Below are 24,957 nucleotides of genomic sequence, written 5' to 3'. Positions count from 1 at the left end.
TCATCTAGCAGAATCTTGATTACGCTTATTTTGGCCCCTTTTTGTAACCAGAAGTTTATACAGGATATTGACAGTGTAAGACCTAATAAGGAATCTCAGGGCAGTTGAGCAGTTATATATTCCTGAATAGGTATAATTGAAGGTAAATGCTATTAAATCCTGCTGTATAAACTGATCCAGAGACACACTGGCCTTATTTACAGACAGTTCTGTTGACTCAGTTGTGTGCATTTTTTAGCCTGTGGATGGGGATCCCCTGTGCCTGCCTATACACAGATGAGTGAAAACACAGTGTTCTAGGGATTACATTGCCCTCAAAATTAAGTCTCCAAGTTCAACCCGAAGGTTTCGGTTTGCACCCTCTGCTTGGTGGGAGTCCATTTTAGTGCCTTGTCCTGCATGGCTGTCCCTGCTGAGCCTGCCTCTTAGAGAACCAGTGAACAGGTGTGCTGCTCTCTTACCAGCTCTGCAGTTTCTGATGCTTCCTTCCTTAGTGTGCATGCTCTCTCCGCCTGTGGTGTGGCTGTTCTGTGGTCGGCACCATTTGGCTCCCGTTCCTTCCCTCTTTATGACAGCTGCACTTAATGTTGAATAATTTCCAAATCCCTCACCGTCCCTCGCCCCCGTCTCTCCTGCAAGCTCCGTGGTGCTCTACATGCAGTGGTAGGGTGCTCCGCCTTGTCAGACGCACGTTGTGCCATAATTTCTGTCTGTCCTCGAATGATGAGGTCATAATGTGTGGTCGTGTTCCAATTCTTTACATGATGGAAGGGGTTCATAAAACAGCGACAATAAAGGGAAAGAGTCACATAATGATATATGGCCGTTGCTTTCAGCACATTCTTTCATGTTCTGGACTAGGAAAATCCGATTTTGCCTGGAATCTTGGGTGAGCTGTGTATGTTGAGATATATGGCCGTGTCTGAAAGATCCCGCAGCTGATAATTTAGGAGCATGGACTTGTAGGCCATGAGTGGAGTCGAAGCGAATACATGTCGCCCATCAGGCTGCCTCCGCGTATCAGTGTCCGCAGCTGATCGTTAAAACTGAATGCCTTTTTATGGTGATTTCCTCCGGCTGTGACTTTGACAAAGCGAGTGCTGTCATGACATTCCAAGAGAGAGGAGGCAGCCAGACAGGCAATGGGGACAGCTGACAGCTGATGGAGGCAGCTGGGTAAACTAGGTCCCCTCTGGCCTGGAGAGAGCAGGGGTGCAGGACAGACGGGGGTCAGATGCGCCGCCCCCCACACAACAAGCCCTCAGTGTAATGTACAGTGGGCATCTGTTCACTTCCTGTGAGATTGGCTTCCTCATCCTGTCATGTCAGGATGTGGCTCGAAGCCTGGGGTTAGGGGGTTGAAGACAGTGCCCTCACACAATGCCCCAAGGTCTGTGGCAGGACTTGCCTAGACAGTGCCCATCTCACCTATATGGCAGAAATCCTTCCAAGTTCCTGAAGATTGCTGCCATTTAAAGTCCTCCCACTGAGGCTGCTTCTATCCTGGCCTCACAGCCTGGGAAATCAGAGGTAACCTTGGCACCTTCTTGATAAGAATGGAAGAGGCATCCAAGCCTTGGTCAGCCAACAGCATTTGGCTTTCTGTGGCGTGATGCACAAGATCATCCCTTGGCCAGGAAACCAGCATATCACTGAGCTGCTACCTGAAACCATTTCTTTAAGTATGAGAGCCAAATAGGGAAATAATATGTCTTCTTTGTAAAGTCATCCCTGCACAGTATCACAACAGGACCACTAGCACTAGGAATTTGCACTTTGTAGGTAGCAAAGGGGATGGTTCCCCACTTTCTCATTAGGCTTTCTGTAACTTTGACCCTTTGATTCGCTATATGCAATGTTAAGTGTCTGATTGAGCTCCTCCTAGAGTTTTTCTTCTGAATATCACATGGACAGACCATTTGATCATGATATCAATGAAACACAAACAGAATTAAACATTTACTCTCACTAATCAAACTACAAACTTGTGCAACTGTTGCTTGTGCTTGTGCGTCATCAGGCGCCCTGCACTAAAACAGCCTCTGTGAAATACTGTTCACATTTGTCATTGGTGATTTAGTTGACTGAAATCAGAATCCCATCCCCTTCGTCAAACTATGCGGCGCATGTGCACGTGAAAAGCCCTGGCAGACATAAGCAGTCTCACTCGCTGTCCAGAGGCGCAGACGGCCCTAATGAACACCCCAGACCTTTAAAAAGCTGGGTGCTGCGCCGCGCCAAAGCTGGTGTTAGTGACATCAGGCTCTCCATCATAAGTGTCTAAACCCACGCTGCCCAGGGCAGACAGAGCCGTCCTCTCTGACTTTTCGAACTTCAAGAAGCCGTCTGCGAAAGGCGTGTCTTTCCCCCTCAGCCTGCTGTTGCATCAGTGGACATTCAGCAGGTGTGTCTGCTGTTGACACTGTCTGCCCGGGTGAATCCGCCCGCCGACCCGGGTCAGGGGGTGCAGCCAGCGTCTCAGCGGGGTGCTGATGGAATTCCGGCTGGAATTTCCCGTTCCGTACAGGGGGCTGGAATTAGCGCCGAGCGAGGCGCACCAGCTAATTACAAAGCCGCTCGTAAGCCAGACGTTTAATCAGCCCGCATTCCTAATGGTAAATAATCCTGTTATTCCAGAAACCGCTGTCATTCCGCCACATGTCCCTCAGTGCAACTGTTTGAAACATGATGCTGTACCCCTAGACAGCTGGGGAGGTGCGCTGTGCATGTTAAAGACCTCTGATCTCTCTTTTACGGTTAAATGCAAAAAATAGTTTTCTGCTATAATTTCCACAAGATGTTTATGTCTGGCACATAAATAAGAAGTGTCTACAATGTCATACAAGATGGTTAGCTTTTTTGGGGCACAGAATTCCATTCCCAAGAAGAAGCCTCTGTTATGATCTGATCCATAATGTCCATAATGCGGACTTTCATCGTCAGCTTAACATGAATTATGGAACATTAAGCCAAGGGGTCTTAGAGGAATCTGTGACTCTTACTGCCTCCTCTAGTTTCCATAACACGAGGTCTCAGTTACCTCACACATGTAATTATATTCAGCCCTTTGGACATTTTCAGCTTTTTTAATTCCCCAGAAGACCTCTCAGCTGATGATAGAGCAAATGCCCTCTCCTTGGAGGGGAGATATCTAACTTACCCAATCAATGAAATCTTGGCTCCAATTAAGAGGGTTGCCTGGAGACACACAGAACTCCAGAGACGTTTTAGCTCAGGAGTTACCTGCCCTGCTGCTGTTCTCTTGCAGAGAGTGAATATCTTTGCTTTAACACTACAGCATTTTCATCCTGAAAGGAAAACAAAAAAGGTTATATTAGTAGCTTATTAATTAAAGCTGCCTTAAATTATTTTGTTTCATTCTTTCCAACCCTAGCATGAAACAAATAATATAAGGGTAATGCTCCATATAGTAAAAAGAATAATAATAATTCCACGGAAAAAATCATGTCACTTTCAGTGCTGTAAGATTTATGCACAGAAATATGCATGTAACCAGTAGGTCTGCTTAATCAATCTGCAAGTTTCACTTTCCTTCAGTAGACTTTGGCTGAGGAAAAATAGTGGGGCATTCCTTAGTGGGTGACCCCCTTAGCAGCACTGATGATGATAACAGAGGCTGAGGGGGACATGTGAAAGTTTATCTGGAATGGGCAGCGTGGCGCAGGAACTAAAACCTTGCATGGTTTTGTGTTTTAGAGTCACAAGAGGGTGTAGCAAATATGCAGCTGGTTCGGGCCAAGCCAGTTTCAAGGGTGCGCAGGTTGGCCAGCGTGACATGGGTGGCAACGTTGGAGCTTCCAGCAAGCATCAGAGAGGGGTCCCTGGGTAGCAGCGTGGGGGTTTGTGGGGGCAGCGATGAAGGATTTAATGGAGTGTTATCAGGAGGTTTTTTTGGAGGAGCGATATACGGGAGTGATTTGGGCACTGTTACTGTATGGTGGGCACTGCCAAGCTCGGGCCCTGTGGCCGTGTGTTTGCAGTCCTGGAGGGCCGCCGTTCCAGCCAGCTTGTGCTCAGCTGAGTCAGGCACCCGCTTGAATCCACAAACAACTGTCCCAGACTGATTTAGTGTACCTCTACAGTTCTGGCAGTGTAAGTGAACAAAAGAAAGTGAAGAGGCCTTGCAGTAGAGCTCCACCCGATATCAGTCACTCTTATATCTGCCAGTGGTAAAACAGACTCCTAGCCATGAAGGGACAGTCATCTCTGTTTGTGTTAGCAAGCATGGAGGTGGATATGCAATCTGTGTAAACCATGTAAACCACTGATTAATAAATACTTGGTATATCCAACCAAGTTTTTCTGAAGTTGTTTGTTTATATTTGGAATTCCAAATCAAGATGGGGGCCACACTATTCTCATTTTTTCTATTACAATCGTTAATTATGTGTGTATGTGTGTATGTGTGTATGGGTGTGTGTTTCTGCTCCATGCATATTTGAGAACAGAATCTTTTTTTGTTTGCTTGAGTGGGGGCGATGTTGCTGCCCACAGCCAATCCACAAACACAGCGATGAGGAGGCTCCATATTTATATTTCTATCTGTAAATAATTGTTTTCTCGGAAAGGCCCTGTCCACAGCTATGTGTGTCAGGGTGTGTTCTGTGAGTGTGGTGAGCTTGTTTGTGTGCATTTGTCTGTGCGCAGTGAGAAGGAATGCGTATCTCTGTCTGCGGACTCTCTATGCATGCATGTCTGCTGATGTATTCAAGCCTGTGTGTGTGCGTGGGGGGGAAGATCTATATTTAAGACAGTAACTGTCCCTCTAGTCTTTCACTGTCTTGTAGCCCCGGGGATTCATTCACTGGTGAAGGTTTCAGATGGTCACCCCCCCCCATGTCCTCCCATCTGGAAAAAGCATTGGGTCCACTAGGTCTGCGATCTCCATTGTCTTAAGATCGTGCCTCCTTTTTTATTGCCGACTCTTAGGGGAAACATCTGTAATTTACCACCTTCTTTATACTGTCTGATGATCTAAAGCACCTTTCACCCAGTGGTCTACTGCTACTGCTGCAAAGACCCAGACGGGTCGTGCCAGGATGTCTCCCTGCTGCTTGCATCTTTTTAAAGCTGGACCCTTGCTCCTCTCCCTGAGCGGTCTGATCCGCGGTATTTAGCGGGAAAGGTCACAAGTTCGTTAGAGGGGCTCTCTGGTCAAAACGTTCCTCTGACCGCTGTGCTGCAGAAGCTCAGAGCTGCCTCAGTTCTTCGCTTCACTATTTCTTGGAGGGGGCGAGGAGGGGGGGGGGGGGGGTGTTGGGCGGTTCAGCTCTGGGCTAACTGCCCTTTGGAAGTGTTTTTCTTAATAATCATAGTAACATTGTGCACATATTGTAGAGCATATCACGTTGCACTTTTGGCCAGGGGGGAGGTGTTCCTTTACGTACATCTCCGGTGCAAGACAAGAGAGGAGGAATGTTTCAGGAGCGCAATGTAAAGATTCTTACTGTCCTCAAATGAGATCACCATGTCCCTCGTGGCTTCTCTGCTGGCCTGAAATGTCCTGACAAACAATGTGTAGTAAAACAAGATACATATGCATTGCTCTGAAAAGAGGCATTGTTGACAAGTTCTGCTGGGTCCGGTCATTGGGCAAAAGCATGCCTATGCACAATATTCAAGCTAAATGAGTCTCAGTGTTTGCAGAAGTGCAGACCAATCAAGACAGTCGCTGTGACCTGTTTTGTTTTAAAATATGTGTCTCTGCAGAGCACTGTGCGTTGCAGTTTTTCCGTGGCTCTTCAAAGTCTTTTTTTGGTACTTGGATGAATTCTGTGTTTAAATGTAGTTATGAGGTGGCAAGAAGTGCTGAAATAACTGGGTACTCCCTTAAAACATTGAACAGCATATGGTCAGGACTGGGAAACGTTTGCAAGCCTTCCATGTCACCCTGACAAAGGCCTAGTCCAAATGCATTTGTTTTTTTTTTTACCAACAAAGACAGTTTTATCCAACAAGCTGCAGGTTTGGTCTGTTGTTCATCGGCCTCAGTGAGCCTGAAATGTAGCTTCAGACTCTGTCACAAGGCAACACTGCGGTACACCTGGTCCAAGATCAGACAAGTTGGAATGGACATCCCCAATGCTCTGTGTCAGAGTTAAACTGGCTTCCAACTGACTTTTGGGGAGTTTTGCAGCCTGCTTTGTCTGTCACATGAGGGATCTCGGAACCTCGGGGACGGAGGGGTGACCATCGACCGACGGCTTCATCAGTACCCCGCATCAGGTTGCCGAGGATGTGCAGATGAGATTTCGGTCAAGCAGTTCAGGTTTCATTTTTGGCATTGGTTTCTCCAGCACCCATGACCCCACCCCCCTCCCAGCAGCCTGTGTAATTCAGGTCAGGATGTGGATGAGATTTCTCCGTAGGGGATGTGAAAACATGTCTTTATGAGGTTAGGCAGCCTATACTTTTTTGTCCTTCTTTGGTCATCTGATTCTTTGTGGCTGCCAGGCCATGTGTGTATGCGCGCTCACACACACACACACACACACACACACATATATCTTGTTCTGTTAGAGGTCATCAGCAATTTCCTCTGCCTGTCCCTTGCCTCGCAGACCGGATTTCGTTCCCTGCTGTTTGCAGGTTGTCTCTGGCTGGGGTAGGAGGTTGCTGGAGTGCACATGGTGCTCCCCAGGACACCCTCCCATCTACAGGATCCCCACCCCCACCCCCACTGTGCAGCCAAGCCCTCAGCCTCAGTGCCTCTATTGCTCCAGCTACGTACATCTTCAGACCTCTTTTTGCTGAGTCGTCTCAGGAATCCCAGTGTGATAAGCTGATTATTTCCACATTTCTCTGGATGGAATTGCCATTGGACTCAGAAACCACGCGTGTACTTTGTATGATTTTGTGTGAAACCACATGATGTAGCCATCACTCACTGGCATTTCGCTATAAAAGAGACTGTTTTGGGATGACACAAATTTCAAAGCATTACAATGCTAACACTATTCTGTAAGTAAAAATGTTTCACCCACAGAAGCTCGTGGTATCAAAATGATTAACCACTGATACAGGGTGTTTATCAGGAAGCTGACCTAGTAGGTTCATACCTAGTAACTCCCCATATCATTTTCTTTTGCTTCAGTCACAGTATGGCAAAGTATTCATTCATTTCTCCAGTTACAGTTTTAAATGTGAGGAAAATTGAAGAGGCAACAAAGTGTACCATAGGTTTTATCAAAGTGTGACACCCTCTCTCGTTGTTTCTTTATACACACACATACATACACACACGCACACCCACACACACACACACACACACACACACACATAGGCACACACATACACACACACACACACACACATATATATGTAGAGAGATAGGTGCAGAAGACAAACGCAAATAGAAGTCCTAACTCCCTCAGTTTTTTACCGCCTATTTCTATTGTGAGATGTGGTGTGAACCTGTCATTGCGGGTCACCGCAGCAATCACCCCAAGTGGAGGCTGGGGAGACGCCCATCCCGCCAAGTGATGATGGTGTTGACTAGACACGGTTCTGCTATGGGAACGTGTGGTGCATTCCTGCTCTGTGTAGCGGACATACAGACTCATATTTATCATACTGCTGGTTTTACATAAAACTGTAATTCTGTGAGGAGGGAGGACGGTTATTCTTTTCAAAAGGCCTTGCTCTCTAAAAACGATAAGTAAATTGCCTTGCTTTCACCTAGACAGTATATAAATTTGTACATCTGGAAAGGCATGGAAAGTGATTTTAAGTATTCTGGAAATAAGTCATCAAGTTTTTTTTTTAAATAAACCCAAGGAAGGAGTTTAGCTGGACATAACAAGACTACACCAAGATGGTGCTGGCTCCCTTCTACCTATACAGAGTAAGCTTTCCTTCACCCAGTCCTAACCCTTGACCATCTGTAAACAGTGTATACCAATACAAGACTAATGCTCGTGTGCAAGACCTGCCTGCACCAAGGAAGAGGTTGGCTGATACTGTTTCTCCGTTTTTCCTTTTCCTTGTTTTTTCTTTTTACATAGAAGAATCCTAGTAGCCTCGTTGTGCTTTATGTTACACTGAAGCTGTTTGTTTATATATGGAGTTGGAAATCAAGATGGAATCACTCAGTCCTCGTTTGTTCTCTTACCGTCATTAAACTGAAATGTGTGTGTCTGTGTGTGTGTGTGCGCGTGTGTGTGAAAAGTGGTGAATGAATGTGTATTCGGTATGTGAACAGGTCTAGATATAAACTGCATATTGGGAGCTATGCGAGCCTCATTACTGTGAAAGATCAGTGAGGCTTTAGCGTGCTGCCAAGGCCAGCGCAGCCCCCCTTGCCCCACCTCACCCTGCTGCAGGAGCACGTGCTGCGCAGATGTGCTGCGTCTGTTTTATCGATCTGGCTGCCTGCAGCGGGCCTTCGCTCTGTCCTGCACTGAGCCAGACACACCTGGAGAGGGGCACTCCTGCTGTGACAGTGAGGATGACACTCATCTGAGCTTCATCAGCCCCTGCCCACGCTCACGTGCCCTCATAACCCTCATATTAGAGTCATTATTGAGTCTACCAGATCTAAAGCAAGACAACGAAGCAACAAAGCTGTTTGATTCCAAAAGACGTCTGTTTTTTTTAAGGGTGATGGTACTGAATTGTACTCTCTCGTATCGTATACCCATTGCATAGATATTGAGTGCGGATGAAAATTTTCATATAACCCACATTAAACCCTCATGTCCTTGGCCACTTGGAGGAAAACTAGTGTGCCTGAAAAATATAGGCTTCAAACTCCATAACCAACAACAATAGACACTGTAACCAAACCCAAATCGAAAATCCAAAATCCACAGTTTAGGTTCCAGCCGAGGATTAAGAAAACCTTTCACCAGATCTCTCAGCCCTGTGGTCAGCGACCGCTGCTTTTTTGGCTGCGTGTTTTCCCCCGTTTGCTTACTGAGTCCATGTTATTTTTGTGCCTCTGTCCTGGTGGTGAGTGTGTGACGTCAGGTCTGCGTTACGCCTGTCACTCAGTCTGTGAGGCGAGAACGTGGCGGTGTACTGAACCTAATGCCCGGGTCGTTACTGCCATTCGCAACACACCTGTGGTGTGATGTCATACTCATCCATCACAATGTGGAAAAATATGACTTGAGGGGAGCATATATTAGCTGTAACCAGTTAAAGGACACCTAGGGCCGGTCACTGAAAGGAAAATAAAATCCAGAGAAACATTTTGGTTGGACACATGCCTTGTGGACTCCCTAGCCACGTTTGGGCATAGGTGGAGCGTTCCATGTCAGCTCGGGGACAGGTTGAGGTGGTGGTTTGTGTTTTTTTTGAAATCGGCATGTATACCTGGCCCTGGACCCATTCCAGCGACATAAGAGGTCAACTGTACCTCACTCCACCCTGCGAACCAGCTGTTAATACAGTGCAACAGAGGAGCTTTCTCTATAATGTGATGTAAAGCTGCATGTGTGGAGGCAGAATTGACAACCAACAGAACATGGAAACTGAAGGAAACAAGGTGATTACACTACTGCTTAGCTACATCAATTTGCTTTCTCCTCTGATGTGTGTTTCACAGTGTCTCTTGTAGTAGGTGACAAAAAAGCAAATACCTTTCTTTGTCATGCTGTTTACATATGGAATATGCAAATGGGAAGACTGTGATTGGCCACAGCATTACAGTAAACACTTTGGTGCGCTTACTCTTGACTCTCATTGGCCCTTTTTATTATCATCTCAGAAAGCTAACCTGGAGGAGGTGCTCCTGGTCTTGTGCTGTGGTGTGCGGTCACATTGAACTATAGCAATCTGTGCTGGTTTATGTCATTGATCTGTCAGCCATGTGAGAGTCAGTGGGCCATCAGTTTGGTGTTTGCACCATGCTTTCCTCTGGTGTTTTCATGTAGTTACTGGCATTTTTCAACATGTATCTATGATGAAAATAACAGCAATGTTTATATTTTTGTGCTGAGAGTAGCTATAGTTATCCTTGGTTATAGGCAGGAAATGAATGGATGGGTATAATTTGGGGAATGATATAGCCTGGTACTACACAGCCTCCTCTCCCTGCCTCTGTCCGCCCTCACTGCCATACGCAGCCTGGATTGGGCCAGTGCCAATGGGGCGCCTTGGCTCAGCCAGGGGCCAATCCATGGGGCAGACGGGCACAGGGCGTGGGGGTGTTTGCGGAAGGTGGCGAGGCGTGACCAAGTGTGCATGTTTCTGGAGTCTGGGCACACACCGGAGAGTGCCAGCGGGCAGACGCACAGAAAAACAATATTGGGGAAACGGCGTGGCCAGAGGCCCTGGCGTTTGCAGCCGTCGCCCGTTTAGGGCTTTTCTACCCACAATTCATGGAGGCAAAGGGAGGGCTCCTGTTGCTCTGTTGCTTTGCAGAGCTCTCTTTCGAGCAGCCCAGCCCAAGCCCTTCTGCCTGCTTTGTTAGCTTGCTCTCTGTCTCGGTCCATAGGATGCCATTTCATCTCAAAGGCCACATTAGGCATGGAGTCACGCATAATCTCTCCCATTAAATTGAAATCAAAATAGTCTGTTCAGAAAAGACACAGAGGCTTGGAGATTCAATTAGCTTGAAAGTGTCTTGGTCCTCAGCCATTACAACTTTGATCCTGCCTAGTATGACCTCCCTCCCTTTCTGTTTCTCTTTTTCTCTTTACAGAGTGTATGAACTGCACTGGCTATGCTGACATGAATGACAGGCTGAGTACCATCGAGTCCAAGGTAAGTCTGTTACTTTGTCAATTTGTGAGAGGAAATTACGCAAGTGCCTGTTTGCCTACCATATGCACTTTTGTACGTCGCTTTGGATAAAAGCATGTGCTAAACGAATAAATGTAAATGTAAATGCAAGTTCTGGCCCAACTGTTCTGGAAAGGCATTCCTCAGCCATAGACCCCATCTGACCCAGCACAGTCCCAGCACAGCCATTTGAAAAAGCTGGATGCCAATGTTTTCTAAGGAGATGTAATGAAAAAGTCCTGCACAGTTAGTGCCCCATGTTAGTATGGCTGTTCTGATCAGCACACCTGCTCTGTTTTGTTCTAGATTATGTTGCTGGAAGCGGCAGGGCCGCCCCCTCCCTCGGTCCCCAACCTGCCGGAGAGGTCAACGGACAACGAGGTGGACACGCCCAAACCCACTCCCATAGGTCCCCCAGGCATAGGGCTACCAGGTAAGGAGGTGGAGTTAAACGGGGTGGAAAAGAGACAGAGACACCATGCAGAATGTGGGATCATACTGTCTGAATGAAGTGTATTTGCGTCACTGAGTATGACCCATAAGATGCAGCTGTTTCCCCCGCTCTTGATAAGGCAAAAGTAGGTGTAATTTCTTCATTTTAACGGAATTATTTCCTCTTTAATAGCAAGTGTTGTGCCTTGGTCACAGGCAGGGCACACCTTACAAGAACTGCATATTGTACAAAGCAGCTCTGAACCTCTGTTAGGACATGCTTTGCCATACTAGAGCATGAACTGTGTCCAAAATTTAATGTTGTATTGCCTAGAGGTCATCTACCTGTGCAGCTGTTCACTGTAAACAACAGTTACCACAATAATTTTATTAGACACAAGTGACATTTTTAGGCCATCGCTACGTTCAGCCCAAATCTGCCGACGTCTCGTGCTCCATGAGGCACATTAACAGGCTGCCTGCAGCTTACCACAAAGCTCAGCAGCACTCATGGGCCTGTTGTGGGATAAGACAGTGTTTATTAGTAAAACCGTCAGGGTGATATTGATATCATGGTGGCCTCAGTTTCACTTCCAAATACCTGAGACTGACGAGTGTGGATGATGACAACGAGGCAGGTGCTGCCAAGGCTGTGCCCTGCTCTGTGTGCGTGCTTGTCACTGAGGGGCACAGTGATTGTGAGAAAGGGTGATACGAATTCATTAAACGCGTGCTGCACATCTGCAAATGATGTGTTACCGCAGGGGGTGGGAGGACTGATTTTAAACAGTAATGAGGTTCATTTAGCTCCCAAGATGCATTGGAATGCACACGGTCACCCGTTAACCAGTTTTCACACACAAGCAGATGCACACATCTGCACATGCGCACATACGCACACGTACTCACACACGGCCACACATCCGTTTAACAACCATGAGAAAGCAAACAAGGACTGAGTGATTCCTCTACGTATTTGGCCGTCAAATATCAACCTCGGTAAAACGTAAAACAGCCTTCCTGAAAGAAACAATGTAAATGAAAAAAATTAAATTTAAAACAGAAATAAAGCTTTCTGTTTCCTGTTAAGTGAGAAGAAAACTAGGGTTGTTCTATGAAAAATGAAGCCCAGGAAAGATGAGTGGTTGGATGTATCAAGCTGTATGAGCTTGTATGTACTACTGAGTACTTTGTACATCCAACCGAACATTTTTCCCTGGGTTCTATTTTTTGCTCAGGTCAATTTCCAGAGAACAAAACATGAGTTTCAAGTGCCAATTAGTTCTATATATTACATGAAACAGTAATATATTGAAAGCTTTCTGAAGCAAAATGGTAGTCTGTGTTGAGAAACTGAACATCATGCCTTCTTGCTCTGATCTATACATGGAACCAATGTTTTAACCCTTCCCACTCAGCCTGGGTTCAGTCTAAGCCTCTGAGTTTGTGTCACAGTTGCATATGGCCCCTAGATACTGTTGTTAACAACCAAAAGATACAAGTGGCAAGTCATAATATGAGCAGGGTCATAACAATAATGGAGGCGCTAATCTCTTTCTTTGTGTTGTCAGAATTTTCCTCTGTATATTAGACAAAGTTCTGCCAGGGGACTTAACCACAGCTCAGTTTAGCAAATGGTTATGTCCGAAACACAGTGACATGCCACTCATCACAAAAACATTTACACTGTTACTGCTTTTCCACATATACCACAACCTTTACACAGAAAACCTGGTTTTAAATAAAAGCATTTAGAAAATTCAGCAGTACAAGCTTGAACTCTCCATAGAGCCCTCACCCAGAGTGTGAGAGTTAAGTTTGCTCTTTTGCCTCATCACCTCCTTTTATTTTCCCTCCTGTTGTCCTGTGCTCTTTACCCTTTTTGTTGGGAATTATCTCAGTCACCTTCTGCCAAATATGTCTCCGATCCACAGGAGTTAGAGGACCCCCGGGGCCAGTCGGGCCCCCTGGCATTCCCGGGTCAGCCGGACCCCCGGGACCCCATGGAGAGATGGGCCCCATAGGAAGCCCTGGCCCTATGGGCCCCAGAGGTGAGCCCCTGCCCCTGCCATCACCACACCCGGTCTGTTCCATCACCTCACTCTGCAAACATGATGTCATTGCAGGCATATCACAATGCTCCACTTGGTGAGATCAAAATTCTTACATTATTACATCTGTGCATTATTAACAATATAGAAATGTAGGTCAGAGCCTATGTGTGTGTGTGTCTGCATGTACAGAGATTTCACATTTCTAAGTATGGCCTCACTTTGCATGCCTGTGTACTTTTTTTCTCCACTGGGGAGGAGAGAAGGTCTCTTTCTGGTTTAGCACTTTGTGTGGGTACCTGTGAAAGTTAGCTTGATGGTATGTTCATTGTTTCCTCCTTTAACAGGGCCACAGGGACAGAGAGGGTTCCCTGGAGAAACAGGGCTGCCAGGGCCTCCAGGGCCGCCAGGGCCCCCCTCTCCCTTCACCCTCAGGGGGGATGTCTTCGGGCTGACTACCAAGGAGCACGGTGTGGGTGGGTGCGCTTTTGAGGACCGCGGTGTATACACGTATAGCCTCTCCATGCACTGACCCTGAACCAGCTCCTACTGTTTTCAAACGTCAAATGACATTTTTCATTAGTAGTAACTTAATTCTTCGGGGATAACATCAGGGCTGGGTAAACTGATCCTGGATCAGTGGCTGCGATCTGTGAATGGGGTTCTTGTTCGGGGCTGACAGTTGGATTAAATGTGCCCTGCTACTCGGCTGATTTTTTTGTTTTACATTACAGTCCCTCTGTTGTACCGCCTCTCAGTTTTCTCGTTTAATAGTTTGTCACTGTGTGCTCTACCGTGTTTTGATCAGGCTTGAAACCAGCAGCCATGCCTCCTCCCCCCCCCCCGCACACCATGGGGCCTGTGTGGGAACAGAGCAATAGCGCTGTATTAATGATGACCATGTGTCACAGCAGTGAAGGCTGTTATCTCCCTAATTACTGCTGGAGAAAGGTAGAGGCAGGGCAGGGGGAAGGAAAACATGATAAACTGAGGGTAGGACACAGAGGGAGGAAGGGGCTTTAGGCGTAACAGCAGCATGTAGCCTCCGTCTCAGGAAAGATGAGCATAAAAGCATTGTCTTTCGACAGACAGTGCAGTAGCTTGCACTGAGCTTCAGTATGTTCTTGCCTGAAGGTAAACAGTTACTGTTGCTATCGTACCATCATATCCCACATACAATGCAAATACAAAATCTGAAGCAGTTCCTAAAAAGGTGATATTCTATAAGGTGAAACCACTCAAGCTTGCTTTGCATATACAGTAGTAGTACAATGACCAGTTAATGGATGCACACCGTAACACAACCCATGCATGCAGTGAGAAATATATAAATGATTTTGAGCATGATTTCCCCATCCTCGTGGACCGATAGGTGTACACACCGTAGGCCGTCCGGCAGAGACAGTGCAGCATGAGGGGTTAGGACAGCAGCACAGAGTGAAGAGGGTGCTGCAGTGTCGGAGAGCCGCTCTTTTCACATCCAGAACACTCCCCTTTAGCTCATGCTAACGGGCCCTTTAGGTACGGCAGCCTGTGTTTGGTTGTACAGCCTCTCCTCCAGGGTGTACCCTGTTAAGGTATACTAAAACAAATGGGCTGCCATTCCCACTCTCCACGGGATAGGCAGGGCATGGGTGATTCAGATGAGCTTTTAAGCCAAATATTAAAGAAAAATCACTCAATATGTATGCCAAGATATACGGCACATGTATAAATACCATTCTTTAAAAAGTGAGTCTGTATCACCCAAGAATTCCTGTGTGTAGTTATATAATTATCATTATCAGTGTAAATATAATATCCCTGTTACTCGGGGGTGCAGATTACGAATATCCAGGAACCCGAGGAGCAGCATGATGGATGATGGTGAGGATGATGGATGCCAACTGGCCTCCATTGCCGTTTTCTCGCTATCATCTGCTGTCTCGTGATAATTTTACCGTCTACTTCTCGACTTCCTGTCTCATTCTCTCAATGGGGATCACATTTTAAATCAAATCAGAAACACATAACGGTTATGATAAGAGGTTAGGGAGAAGGGAGTGTGGAGATACTGTGAATGCAGAAAACAATTGGCAGCTAACCTTATATGGAAAAGTATCTTTATATGGGAATGTTTGTCTGCCTCTGTCTCTGTCTCTGTCTCTGTGTCTACATGGCACTAAACACATCAGCACAATAAAGTCATGTGAGGTACAAATCCTAAAGACACTTCGTTGTGGAAAAAAGTCTATTTTCAGATTGACTATATGCTTCTTTCTAATGTTTGTTTGTTGTGGATGCAGGCCAGAGATAAGCAGCCTATTTTTATCCATGCTGGATAGCTACAGTGTGACTCACTTTGTTTTTGTTGGTCAAACTTTAACACAGCAATTACAATTTGCAAATTCACAAAAAATCTTGTTTCGTTTTTCCTCCCCAATGCCGTTTCCCTCGGGCTGTTATTTTGCAAACACTGTGAATTGCTTGCGACAGCAGTGTGGTACAGAGCGGTCCCCTCCCAGCTCCGGCGTTCAAATATTCAAATCTGGCTCTGCCTGTGTGGAGCTTGCATGTTCTACTCTGTCCTTGTGGGTTTCCTCTGGGTAGTCCAGTTTCCTCCCACAGTCCAAAGAAATGCTGTTTGCTTAAACTGGCATCCCCAAATTGTCCGGTGTGTGTGTATCTGTGTTTGTGTGTGCTTTTGTGTGTGTGTGTGTGTGTATGTGTGCCTTTATGAGTGGAGGTGCGTATGTGCACTACCACACCCCTTTTCAAGATAAAGCAGTAACTGACCATGCATGTCCTTGTGAATGTGTATTGTCAGGCAGAAAACCACGCCTATCAAAACGTATTTACGTTAGACCTTATTTCTTCCATGGAAACACATCTACGGTTTCAACCAAGACAATATGGATAACTATTGATGCAAAACGTATTCCAAACATAAATGAGAACCGGAGAAAGTAGACGTCTTATCCTCAAGATGTTTGAGTCAAGTTATTTCCCAACGTCCAACACCAGAGGGCAGCAAACGCCCACCATGGCAGCGTCTCTGACAAGCTGTATTTAATTAGGAGACTGGCTTTGTTTAAGCCTGTGCACTAGCTGCAGGCAGCCTGCTGTAAATCAGACCCAATTTGTAACCTGTCAGCGCGGCGGCCTGATTTTTGGCAACTGAAGGCCGCCCCGTGAGCCAAAAACCTGGTCCATAAAAAGGGAGGGCGAGGCTCTCAAATGAAACCCCAATGCTCGCGGGGTACTTTAGGCGGTCGGCTGGGGCAGCAGAAATTGGTTCCAGAGGGATCGCTCCCACGAGCGCTCGCCCCGTTTTGCAGGGATGGAGGAGCGGTCTGTATGTTAATCACCGTGGTGGCTGAGCGCCGAGAACAATTCCCGGTCCCAGAAAACACCGGGAGAGGGCGACGGTAGGAGCTCAGCTCACCACATTGCGGTGTGTCAGGTTTCACTCTGGGACTTTGAGAATGGCTATTCAGGACAACAGCCATCCATAGATAACATCCATACCCTTTATGGACTGATTCTTACATTCAGCCTAACCAATGACTATGCAGCACAGGTTAGGCATGTGTATGCCTGTCTGATGATAGAGTTGCAACCAGTTGATTCGATTCGGTTATTTGGTTCATCGGGTCATTTACCATGAGAGAAAGGACTGAGCCATCCCCACACTTCCTGTACTAGGGTGAACCAGAATGATCTGGTCCTAACCCTTTTCAGACACTTTTGTTCACTCCTGGCCTCCTCTCAGAATTTCTGGCAAGGTGCATGCAATACCACGCAGTTCTGGGACTGCAATGCATGTCACGTGTTTTGTAACTGAAAGGAAGTTGTGAGACACTGTTGAGTTGAGAATCTGGAAGAGGTTCTTCTCGGGTGTCGATGATGCCTGAGCGATCACTGACTTAGAGTGTTTTCACACATGCCCATTTCAGAAAAAAAAAGATTCAATGCTGCTTTTTTCCTCTTTATGCAAACCTACCAATTATGCGTCAGGCTTGTCTCACCATGACAACCGAGCACTCATGCAGGGGTGCTGAGGCAAGATGAATGCATTCCTCCTATATACTCGCACACAGCCAATGGCAGTGCATTACAGTAGAGTGGGTGCTCATTGGAGGAAAGGCACTCCTACACTGACATCATACGAGCGATTCGCAGGCACCTGACGGGTCGCAGGGTGCCTGAGAGCGGTGAGTCGAGGGGACTCTGACCAAACTATCCACCCCTACCCCTAGGGGAACGGAGCTAATTTGTTCTACTGCTGTCTACTCCTGGTCATTGTCAGCTGATGATACGGCTGGGATCAAACCCAGAACATATACCGCAACTTGCATTCAAGGCAAGCGCCTTAACCAGTGAGCAACTCGGGAGCCCTGCATGGGCGCTTTTAGGGTGTTCCAGAGAGTGGGAGAGTCATGCATGAGCACAAAGCCTTCTGTGTATCTCACCCACTGGGCACTGTGCCAGGGGTATACTATGGAGAACTACAGAGACAAATTGCTTTTTAGCAGAAAGCTCCTCTCAACAGCGGTGGAAACAGGAAGAAAGCAGAGTTTATGCTTGTTTGTATTTTCTAGTTTTGTGTACTGCTATTGAGGATAAAATGAGCAAAAAATTTTCCAGCAATCAGCCGAGTAGTTTGGAAACAGGAGAAAAGGAAAGCACTCATAGAAATATGATCACCTGAAAGCATTGAGTTGAAATTGGGGCTAAATGCACATTTAACCTGAAACAGGACAAAGTGGTCTGAATAAAAAACACACACAACCTAAAAGGAAACTATGTCAGGTCTCTTGTGATGTAGAGAAACTAGGGCTCTCTGGAGTGTAGTTGTTACGAATGCACACACCTACAGGCCAGTCAGGTGTGCTAAAGGTAGCACTGCAGGGACGTGAAAGGACCACATATGGGCAGGATCAGGTCTCCTTCCTGTCTGGGCATCACAGAGGGACGTGATCTATTATGCAGGTGGAAATCTGTAATTTACCCGTAAGTCACTTTCCATAACTTCAGGTTAGGTATGTTTACTGTAGCCCTTATTTAGACATCTTATGAATCAAGCGTTTAATCTTTTCTTTTTCATAGAGGAGCTTCTAAACCAGAAGGCCTTACCTGGGCCCCCAGGCCCTGCTGGACCCCCTGGCCTCCCAGTTAAGTGCACTGATGTGCTTATGATGTACCCTAACAGGGATATGGCTGGCATGGCATGTTCTTAAAAATGTTTCTGAAACATTGTATCACAGTTATGAGAACATTACTGTGTGTGCATTTACTGCAGTTACTGAGTTGCGAGAAGTGAATTGTATATTGTCAGGTATGTCAGAGTGAGCCATTGAAACAGGGAAATGTTTGTGATTGAATTGGAAGTTTCTGAAACATTCTCACCGAGTTGTCTCACTACAGGCCCTCCAGGACCAGCGGGGCCCCCGGGTTATCCAGGTTCTCCGGGGAGAAATGTGAGTACAGCATTACAGTGGTCTGTTTGCTTGGATTCATATCCACTCACCTGCTTAAGACTCCAAGGTCAGGTGGATGGGCAGGATTGCAAGGTTCTGTGACCATGTCTGTTGGTGTTTCAGGCAGAAAGAGGTGACTCAGGGAAGCTCGGGGCCCCAGGGCCTAAAGGAGACCCTGGTGAAAGGGTAAGACTCCATTCAATCCTCTCTGAAAAGCAGCAATTTCCTCCTACTTGTTAAGTTTATATAAATTATTCATGTAACTTATAAATTCAACTGTGCAAACATTTCTCAAAACAGACAGGCATCTGTATGTCTGTTGTGAGTACTAGTTGTGCATTTGTAGTTGTTTTACATTGTTTAATAGTGAACAGGCAGAAATTAATGACAATCACAAATAATTTACTTACCTCTTCTCTATACAGTTATTATTTTTATCATCAAAATAGATTCCAGATGTCTTTGTCCACTGATTCTTAAGATATGTAAGACATCAGTAAGCATAATATCCAACAAAAATCAGAGTCAGAGATTGCATATGTAATACAGATACATGATCACAGTTACTTGTAGCATTTTGCATTTAGAAATGTAATCACTGAGAATGCAAGCTGGCTTTTTGCATTATCCGGTTTTACCAGCTTAGCTTTGTTAAATGAACCCTTTTTTAAGCTTAACGCTTCAAGGACCATTCATTTTGAACCTGAAAGATCAAGCAGTGTCCAGTGTATAACTGAGATTGCTCTGCTTTTACACACTGTTCTATTATGCAGCGATGGGGAAAGAGAAGATAAATCTGAAAGGCAGAAGCTCATCCAGGAAATAGATCCTGATCAAAGATGCTCAAAGAGAACATAAGGGGGATCTAAGCCATCAGCCTCACTTCCTCTTTCGGGTCCAGAGGACATTCCACTGGGGCACCAGTGAGGGGTAGTGGTCATAGAGCTGGACTTGTAACCAACTTTTGGACTTGAGTTTTGTAGGTTGGAAATTCAAATACCGGCTGGAACCCAGCTGCTGCAGTCTTGAGTTTTGTTGCACCTTTAAGTACAACAGCAGGTGCTCAGCCAGGATTGGTCTGGTTAATAACCACCCGTGGAAAGGGGTGGTGCATTGTATGTGTCCGCCACAGTGCGTAGGTCACCAAGAAAATAATAATGGTGAAAGTGTGCTTCTTGAACTTTGTGCCCACCCCAAAGGACGGGAAAATCTCGCTGTCATCGGAACGAGACTTCTGATCTTCAGACGTAACGGAAATGCTCTCCGAGTCTCTCAAGGGAAAAACATCCCATCCCTTTGTAACATGATGTTAGTGTGAATCTGCAGAAGGAAAGGAAATTATTCACTCTGGGACAGTGCTGTCTTTGAAAGCGGATGCCTAGCTGACGCTCATGTTTTCCAGCTGCAACTGTGTGCTGACGAGGGTTTCCTGTTTTGTGTAGGGGCCACCGGGATTCACAGGAGAACGAGGCCAGCCGGTGAGTGGCTCAGAGATATCTTGCGCACACACTCACATATCACCTTGCTGCATGTATCATTTGACATGTGCACTGCACACCCTGTCAAAGCTCTGATTTATGTCAGTGATCCCTGAGTACATACAGCTCATGTGTACAGCAAACACAGAGAACGGGAAATGTCTGAAACCTGCTTGTGTATGTGCTTGTAGGGTGCACCAGGGCCCAAGGGTGAGCCAGGAGACAGCCTTGCAGAGGTGAGGGAAGGAGATGCCGTTGTCATAGAGAATTTAGTGCATGTGCACAGAGTACCACACAAGCTGCAAATGGATCCTACGGCAGGCACATGACTTGTTGCACGGCCATTGGCTTGTTTCCATTAGAACATCCAATGGCAAATTTTGCCAAAATGTGGTGCGCGTGACCATGCCGTCCACCGAACTGTTTTAATCCACAGCAGCTGGACTGTTGTAGGGCTCGGTGGAAACATAGCCGTCGTGGGCTACGTTTAGGCTACAGCACTGTATGTGTGTTCGTCCTGTGGCCAAACTAACTGTGCTCGATGGTCAGTGTACTGAGCCTGAGCGGCCTCCTTTCCTGCAGGGTGAAGGGGTGCAGCAGCTGAGGGAGGCCCTGAAGATTCTGGCTGAGAGGGTTCTCATTCTGGAACACATGATTGGCATTCATGGTGAGGAGGGGGAGTGGTTTCTCATTCTACAGCACTTCGTTGGCGTTAACAGCACAGGGGGAGTGGTTTCTCATTCTACAGCATTTGATTGGCATTACCGTGATAGGGAGGAGTGGTTTCGCATTCTACAGCATTTGATTGGCATTAACAGCACAGGGGCTGTTAATTAGCTTGAGCTGATTGAATAGAAATGGTTTTTGGAACCCATGTGATGGTGGAACCATTTAATGGTAGAAATCAACATGCTCTCTCTCTCTCTCTCTCTCTCTCTCTCTCTCTCCTTTCATTTTCTGTGCAGAAAACCCACTGGAGCCGGGCTCTGGACTAGACATCCTCTCAGACATCATCCCCCTGCCTGCCGTGAACAATAAACAGGCAGGGCGTAGTGCACTCCTCTCATCCCTTCTCCTGGGGGACCGCAGTCTGATTGGAAGGAACCGAGATAAGAGACGTCCCAATTAACCAATGAAGTTGAAGCCAGGGTGTCTGAGCTGCCAGTGGGTAGAGGCTAATGCTCAGGGTGCTGTTGAGACTTGGGTGAGAGAGGTGGCAAAGGCAGGGCAGTCTTTTTCTTTATTGAAGATTAGTATTCCTCAGTCCGTTCAGCAAGATGACATCTGGTGATATCCAGGTTTCCATAGAAGTTTTGCCCTGCCATACGATTTTTGAATATTTTAAGAAGCCATTTATTCATGGTATTTTCTTGATGTTCATTTTTTTTTTAAACTGTGCAACCTGCTTTTCCAACATAGCCATTCACTTACAGGTCATACACTTTCTCTTAGTTTGGTGCAGGTATTGGCCCAGCTGGTGCCGACTTAAATTTTTTCAGAATGCTTTAGAAGAAACTGCAGTTATTGAGTCCCTATAGGTAGGTTTGCATAAAATAAGGTAATAAGCAGAACCTCCTGTTACATGAGAGACTTCCCATGATGCCCCAGGTGAGACTCCCCGTGCCGCTCGGTGCTGAGGGCCAGAAATATGCATTGTGCCTCCTCCCCCTGGGAGCTTAAAGTTCCCGTCAAATCAGTAGTAGCACTGTGGGAAAAGAAGACCAGAAAAAAATTGATTCTTCTGTGTGCACCACAAGACAGACTTTTGTCAGTATTTCATGTGCGTCAAAAATGCAGGACATTTTTAAAGTGGACAAGAGATCCACAGATGCATGTTTGTGAGCCAGCAGTCGGCTCCACATTATCATTTCTCTATGAAAATCCCGTCAATCTAGAAATTATACAAGCAAGTGATGAGTTAATTTCCTCTGCACATCCTCTGTAGAAGTCCTCCCTTCATACCACTCCCTAATTCTGTACATGTCGCCCATGAGACAGCAGCAGTATGCAGATTAAAAGTTGAAGTTGAAGTTGTGTATGAAATTAAATGTAAGGGCAGGATTTGACCCAACCAATAGTTTCTGATGATTTTCTTTTCTCGGTTGTCTAAGTGCATAATAAATAATATGACAACATGTCTTTTTTTAACTTTTTTACTGAAAGGACACAAATATTTTTTTCCTTACTTTGGTGTTTTACTGAATCTATGTAACATTTTAAGAAAAAAGGGTGCTTTAACTGTTTAGCTATGTGTTTGCCTCAGAATCATTTAAAGTTAGCACTGTCATGGGATTAGCAGTGTGAGGCATGAAGACAGCAGTAATGGAGCGTGTGGATGGTTTGCATTCATTGTGTACACCAAATGGGTTGAAATCTAACAGTTGACAGAAAGTTAACCATTTTATGCATGCAGGTGTCACGTGCAGGGCCCTTTCCAAGTAAGGACCGCGCACAACGTGTGCAGGATGAGAGACGTGCTTATAGTTGATTTTGAAAAATTGCAGCCTGAGTTCACATGAAATTCTTTGTTAGGGGGCGCTTCAGTTTGGGATCCGTAGCTGGGCGGGAGCTGCTCAAACCCCAGGCAACAGCATCCATTTCAACAGTGTGCCTCACGCATTCACTGCCTCAGCCGGTAACCACAGCCAACGTGGGTTAAACCGATGCGCTGAACAGCGGTGCTACTTCCGAACCTGCCTGCCTATCACTCGCCCCGCCCAGAAGATGCCTGCGCGTTAGGCGGGCTTCCTGGGATGGCTGATGCGACATTCGCCTCCGTGAAACACGTGCTCTCCAGCCCTTTCTGTTTGTGTGCCTGTTCGTAGTTATCCTCGCCTTCTCATTCTGGCACATTGTTTTTTTTTGCCACCTGTGGCAAAACATAAGTGATGAACAGTATGCGGCATGGCTATAAATAGAGGGAATAAAACGAAATGCATCTGGAACAGAAAGGAAATTCTGCTGTGTTTTGGCACTGGTCAAGCAGACGTGGTTATATTGGGAATGGAGTGTTGCCAGGCAATGTACAGACTTCATCGGCTGTTCTTTATCAGCATTTTACTGTAATCCTTCCTACCACAGCATGTTTTGCTCAATGTCCTGGTTGATGATTTCATGCTGTGTGTCTCCGGGATCTAACTGACTCACTGAATAACATATTTCATTTTGAACAGTGTTAGCTTCATCAGCAATATCTATGAGGAAAAAAATGTGTTCATCTGGATTCAATCAACATTTGTCCCTAATTTCGACTTGCAAGTAAATGTAATAAATGTTTTCAATGCAAACACATTCTTTGCTCATTACTCTCAGTGAATGCAGAACTCCCCAGACTGCACCAGGGAAGAAAAAAGTAACGCCCACATTTATTTGTTATTCAATATTAAGAACAACTGTTGAATGAATCCAGTGGTTTGTCTTGGCAGTCAATGCTGATACTATATTGGAAAGGATAGTTTTCATTAAAAAACTAAAACTAACTTGCTTTTCTGTCTTGGCACAAATGATTGGATTGCACTATTGCTGGTGCAAGGAGAGTAAGCCTAGGGGACAGATGCTCATGGATTCATTGCATGGTTACACCTGGATGTGACTGTGAGGGTTTTTCACCAGAAATGACAGAGTAATAACAATTTCTACCTTGGATCAGTGTTACGACTCCATGAGTTTCCAGTTTTGTACTGCCTGTGTGGGAGTTACAGCTGAAACTCTGAACTTCTGTTTACAAAGATTTCAGAAACCTCTCCCATCATCCATCACTGCACCTTGCAGTTCACCAGTTGGAACATATGTGTCTAATACCAGATTTGGTGCCGCGGATCATCAGAACCAACTCATCTTCCTCTGAAGTGTCAAAAGGTAGAAAATGCCCACAGGAATTGTGTATTGCTTCCTTGTTCATGTGAAATGCGCATATACAGTACCAATCAAAAGTTTGGACACTCCTGATTAAGATAATGGGAAACATGCATTCAAAGACATTGACTTTCCTTTAATGCTTGAAATCTGTTTTTTAGACAAATATAAGTAGTGAATTCTTTCCAAAAAGAATTCATTTTTAAAAAATATTTTTGGCTGCTTTGAAGAATATACACTTTTTTGGTCAATGTATAATTCCAATCGTGTTACTTTATAGTTTTGATGTCTTTAAAATTATTCTAAAATGTGGAAAATGGTAAAAAATAAATAACAAAAGTTGTGTCCAAACTTTTGACTGATGAATACTTGGTATTTTCTCTGTGTGGTTTTTGGATACATGGTTGAATATGCACTGGCCGTAACTTCCCTTCCTTTGATTTGTTTACGAATGGATCATCAATTAAAAGTAAAATCTGGAGTATCTGGCACTGCAGCAGCGTGCTGAGAGTGAAATGTCCGCGTTTGCTGTGTGTCAGGGGAAGGAGCGTATGGCTGTACACTGGCCTGTATAAATGGAGTGGATTTCCCCAGAAAATGACCAGGTTCTGTGGGTGCATACTGTTCATCTGTAGCATTAATAAACCTCATCAGCGCACACCTACAAGCGTCTGTTCCCTCTGTGTCATGCCATTTCCTTCTTGCCCTGAAAGAGGCCATGGCACTTTGTGTGAGTGTTCTTGAAAAATACCCCCGGGAGAAGCCAGTGTATTCCAATAGCCTCATGTGATCAGTTTCACAATGAAAGCTCATGCAGAAGGTATTTTAAACGAAGGAAAACTGAAGATACTCACGTTGATGGATGCATATATCAGTGTATTCAATAGATACACTGATATATTTCCATCAAATCAAAGCCTGAAGGTTTCATTTCAT

At 45.7% G+C, this 24,957-nt stretch overlaps 1 protein-coding gene across 1 annotated transcript in view; it reads left to right on the top strand.

Annotated features, from left to right (window-relative positions):
* The window catches only part of LOC118775493 (collagen alpha-1(XXVI) chain), a 40,099-nt gene extending 17,825 nt beyond the window's left edge, over window positions 1-22,274 (top strand). Inside the window, exons 4-14 of the mRNA XM_036525439.1 lie at window positions 10,667-10,728; window positions 11,053-11,179; window positions 13,113-13,229; window positions 13,577-13,705; window positions 18,318-18,374; window positions 18,636-18,692; window positions 18,816-18,874; window positions 20,131-20,166; window positions 20,358-20,402; window positions 20,749-20,833; window positions 21,132-22,274. Of these exons, the coding sequence (XP_036381332.1) occupies window positions 10,667-10,728; window positions 11,053-11,179; window positions 13,113-13,229; window positions 13,577-13,705; window positions 18,318-18,374; window positions 18,636-18,692; window positions 18,816-18,874; window positions 20,131-20,166; window positions 20,358-20,402; window positions 20,749-20,833; window positions 21,132-21,295 (938 nt within the window). The 3' untranslated portion in view covers window positions 21,296-22,274. The remainder of the gene's footprint in view (window positions 1-10,666; window positions 10,729-11,052; window positions 11,180-13,112; window positions 13,230-13,576; window positions 13,706-18,317; window positions 18,375-18,635; window positions 18,693-18,815; window positions 18,875-20,130; window positions 20,167-20,357; window positions 20,403-20,748; window positions 20,834-21,131) is intronic.
* Window positions 22,275-24,957: the final 2,683 nt, after the last annotated feature.

This window comes from Megalops cyprinoides, chromosome 3 (genome assembly GCF_013368585.1).
Source record: "Megalops cyprinoides isolate fMegCyp1 chromosome 3, fMegCyp1.pri, whole genome shotgun sequence".
NCBI lineage: Eukaryota > Metazoa > Chordata > Actinopteri > Elopiformes > Megalopidae > Megalops > Megalops cyprinoides.
Note: the sequence above shows the minus strand (reverse complement) of the source record. Positions and strands in the feature narration are given on the sequence as shown.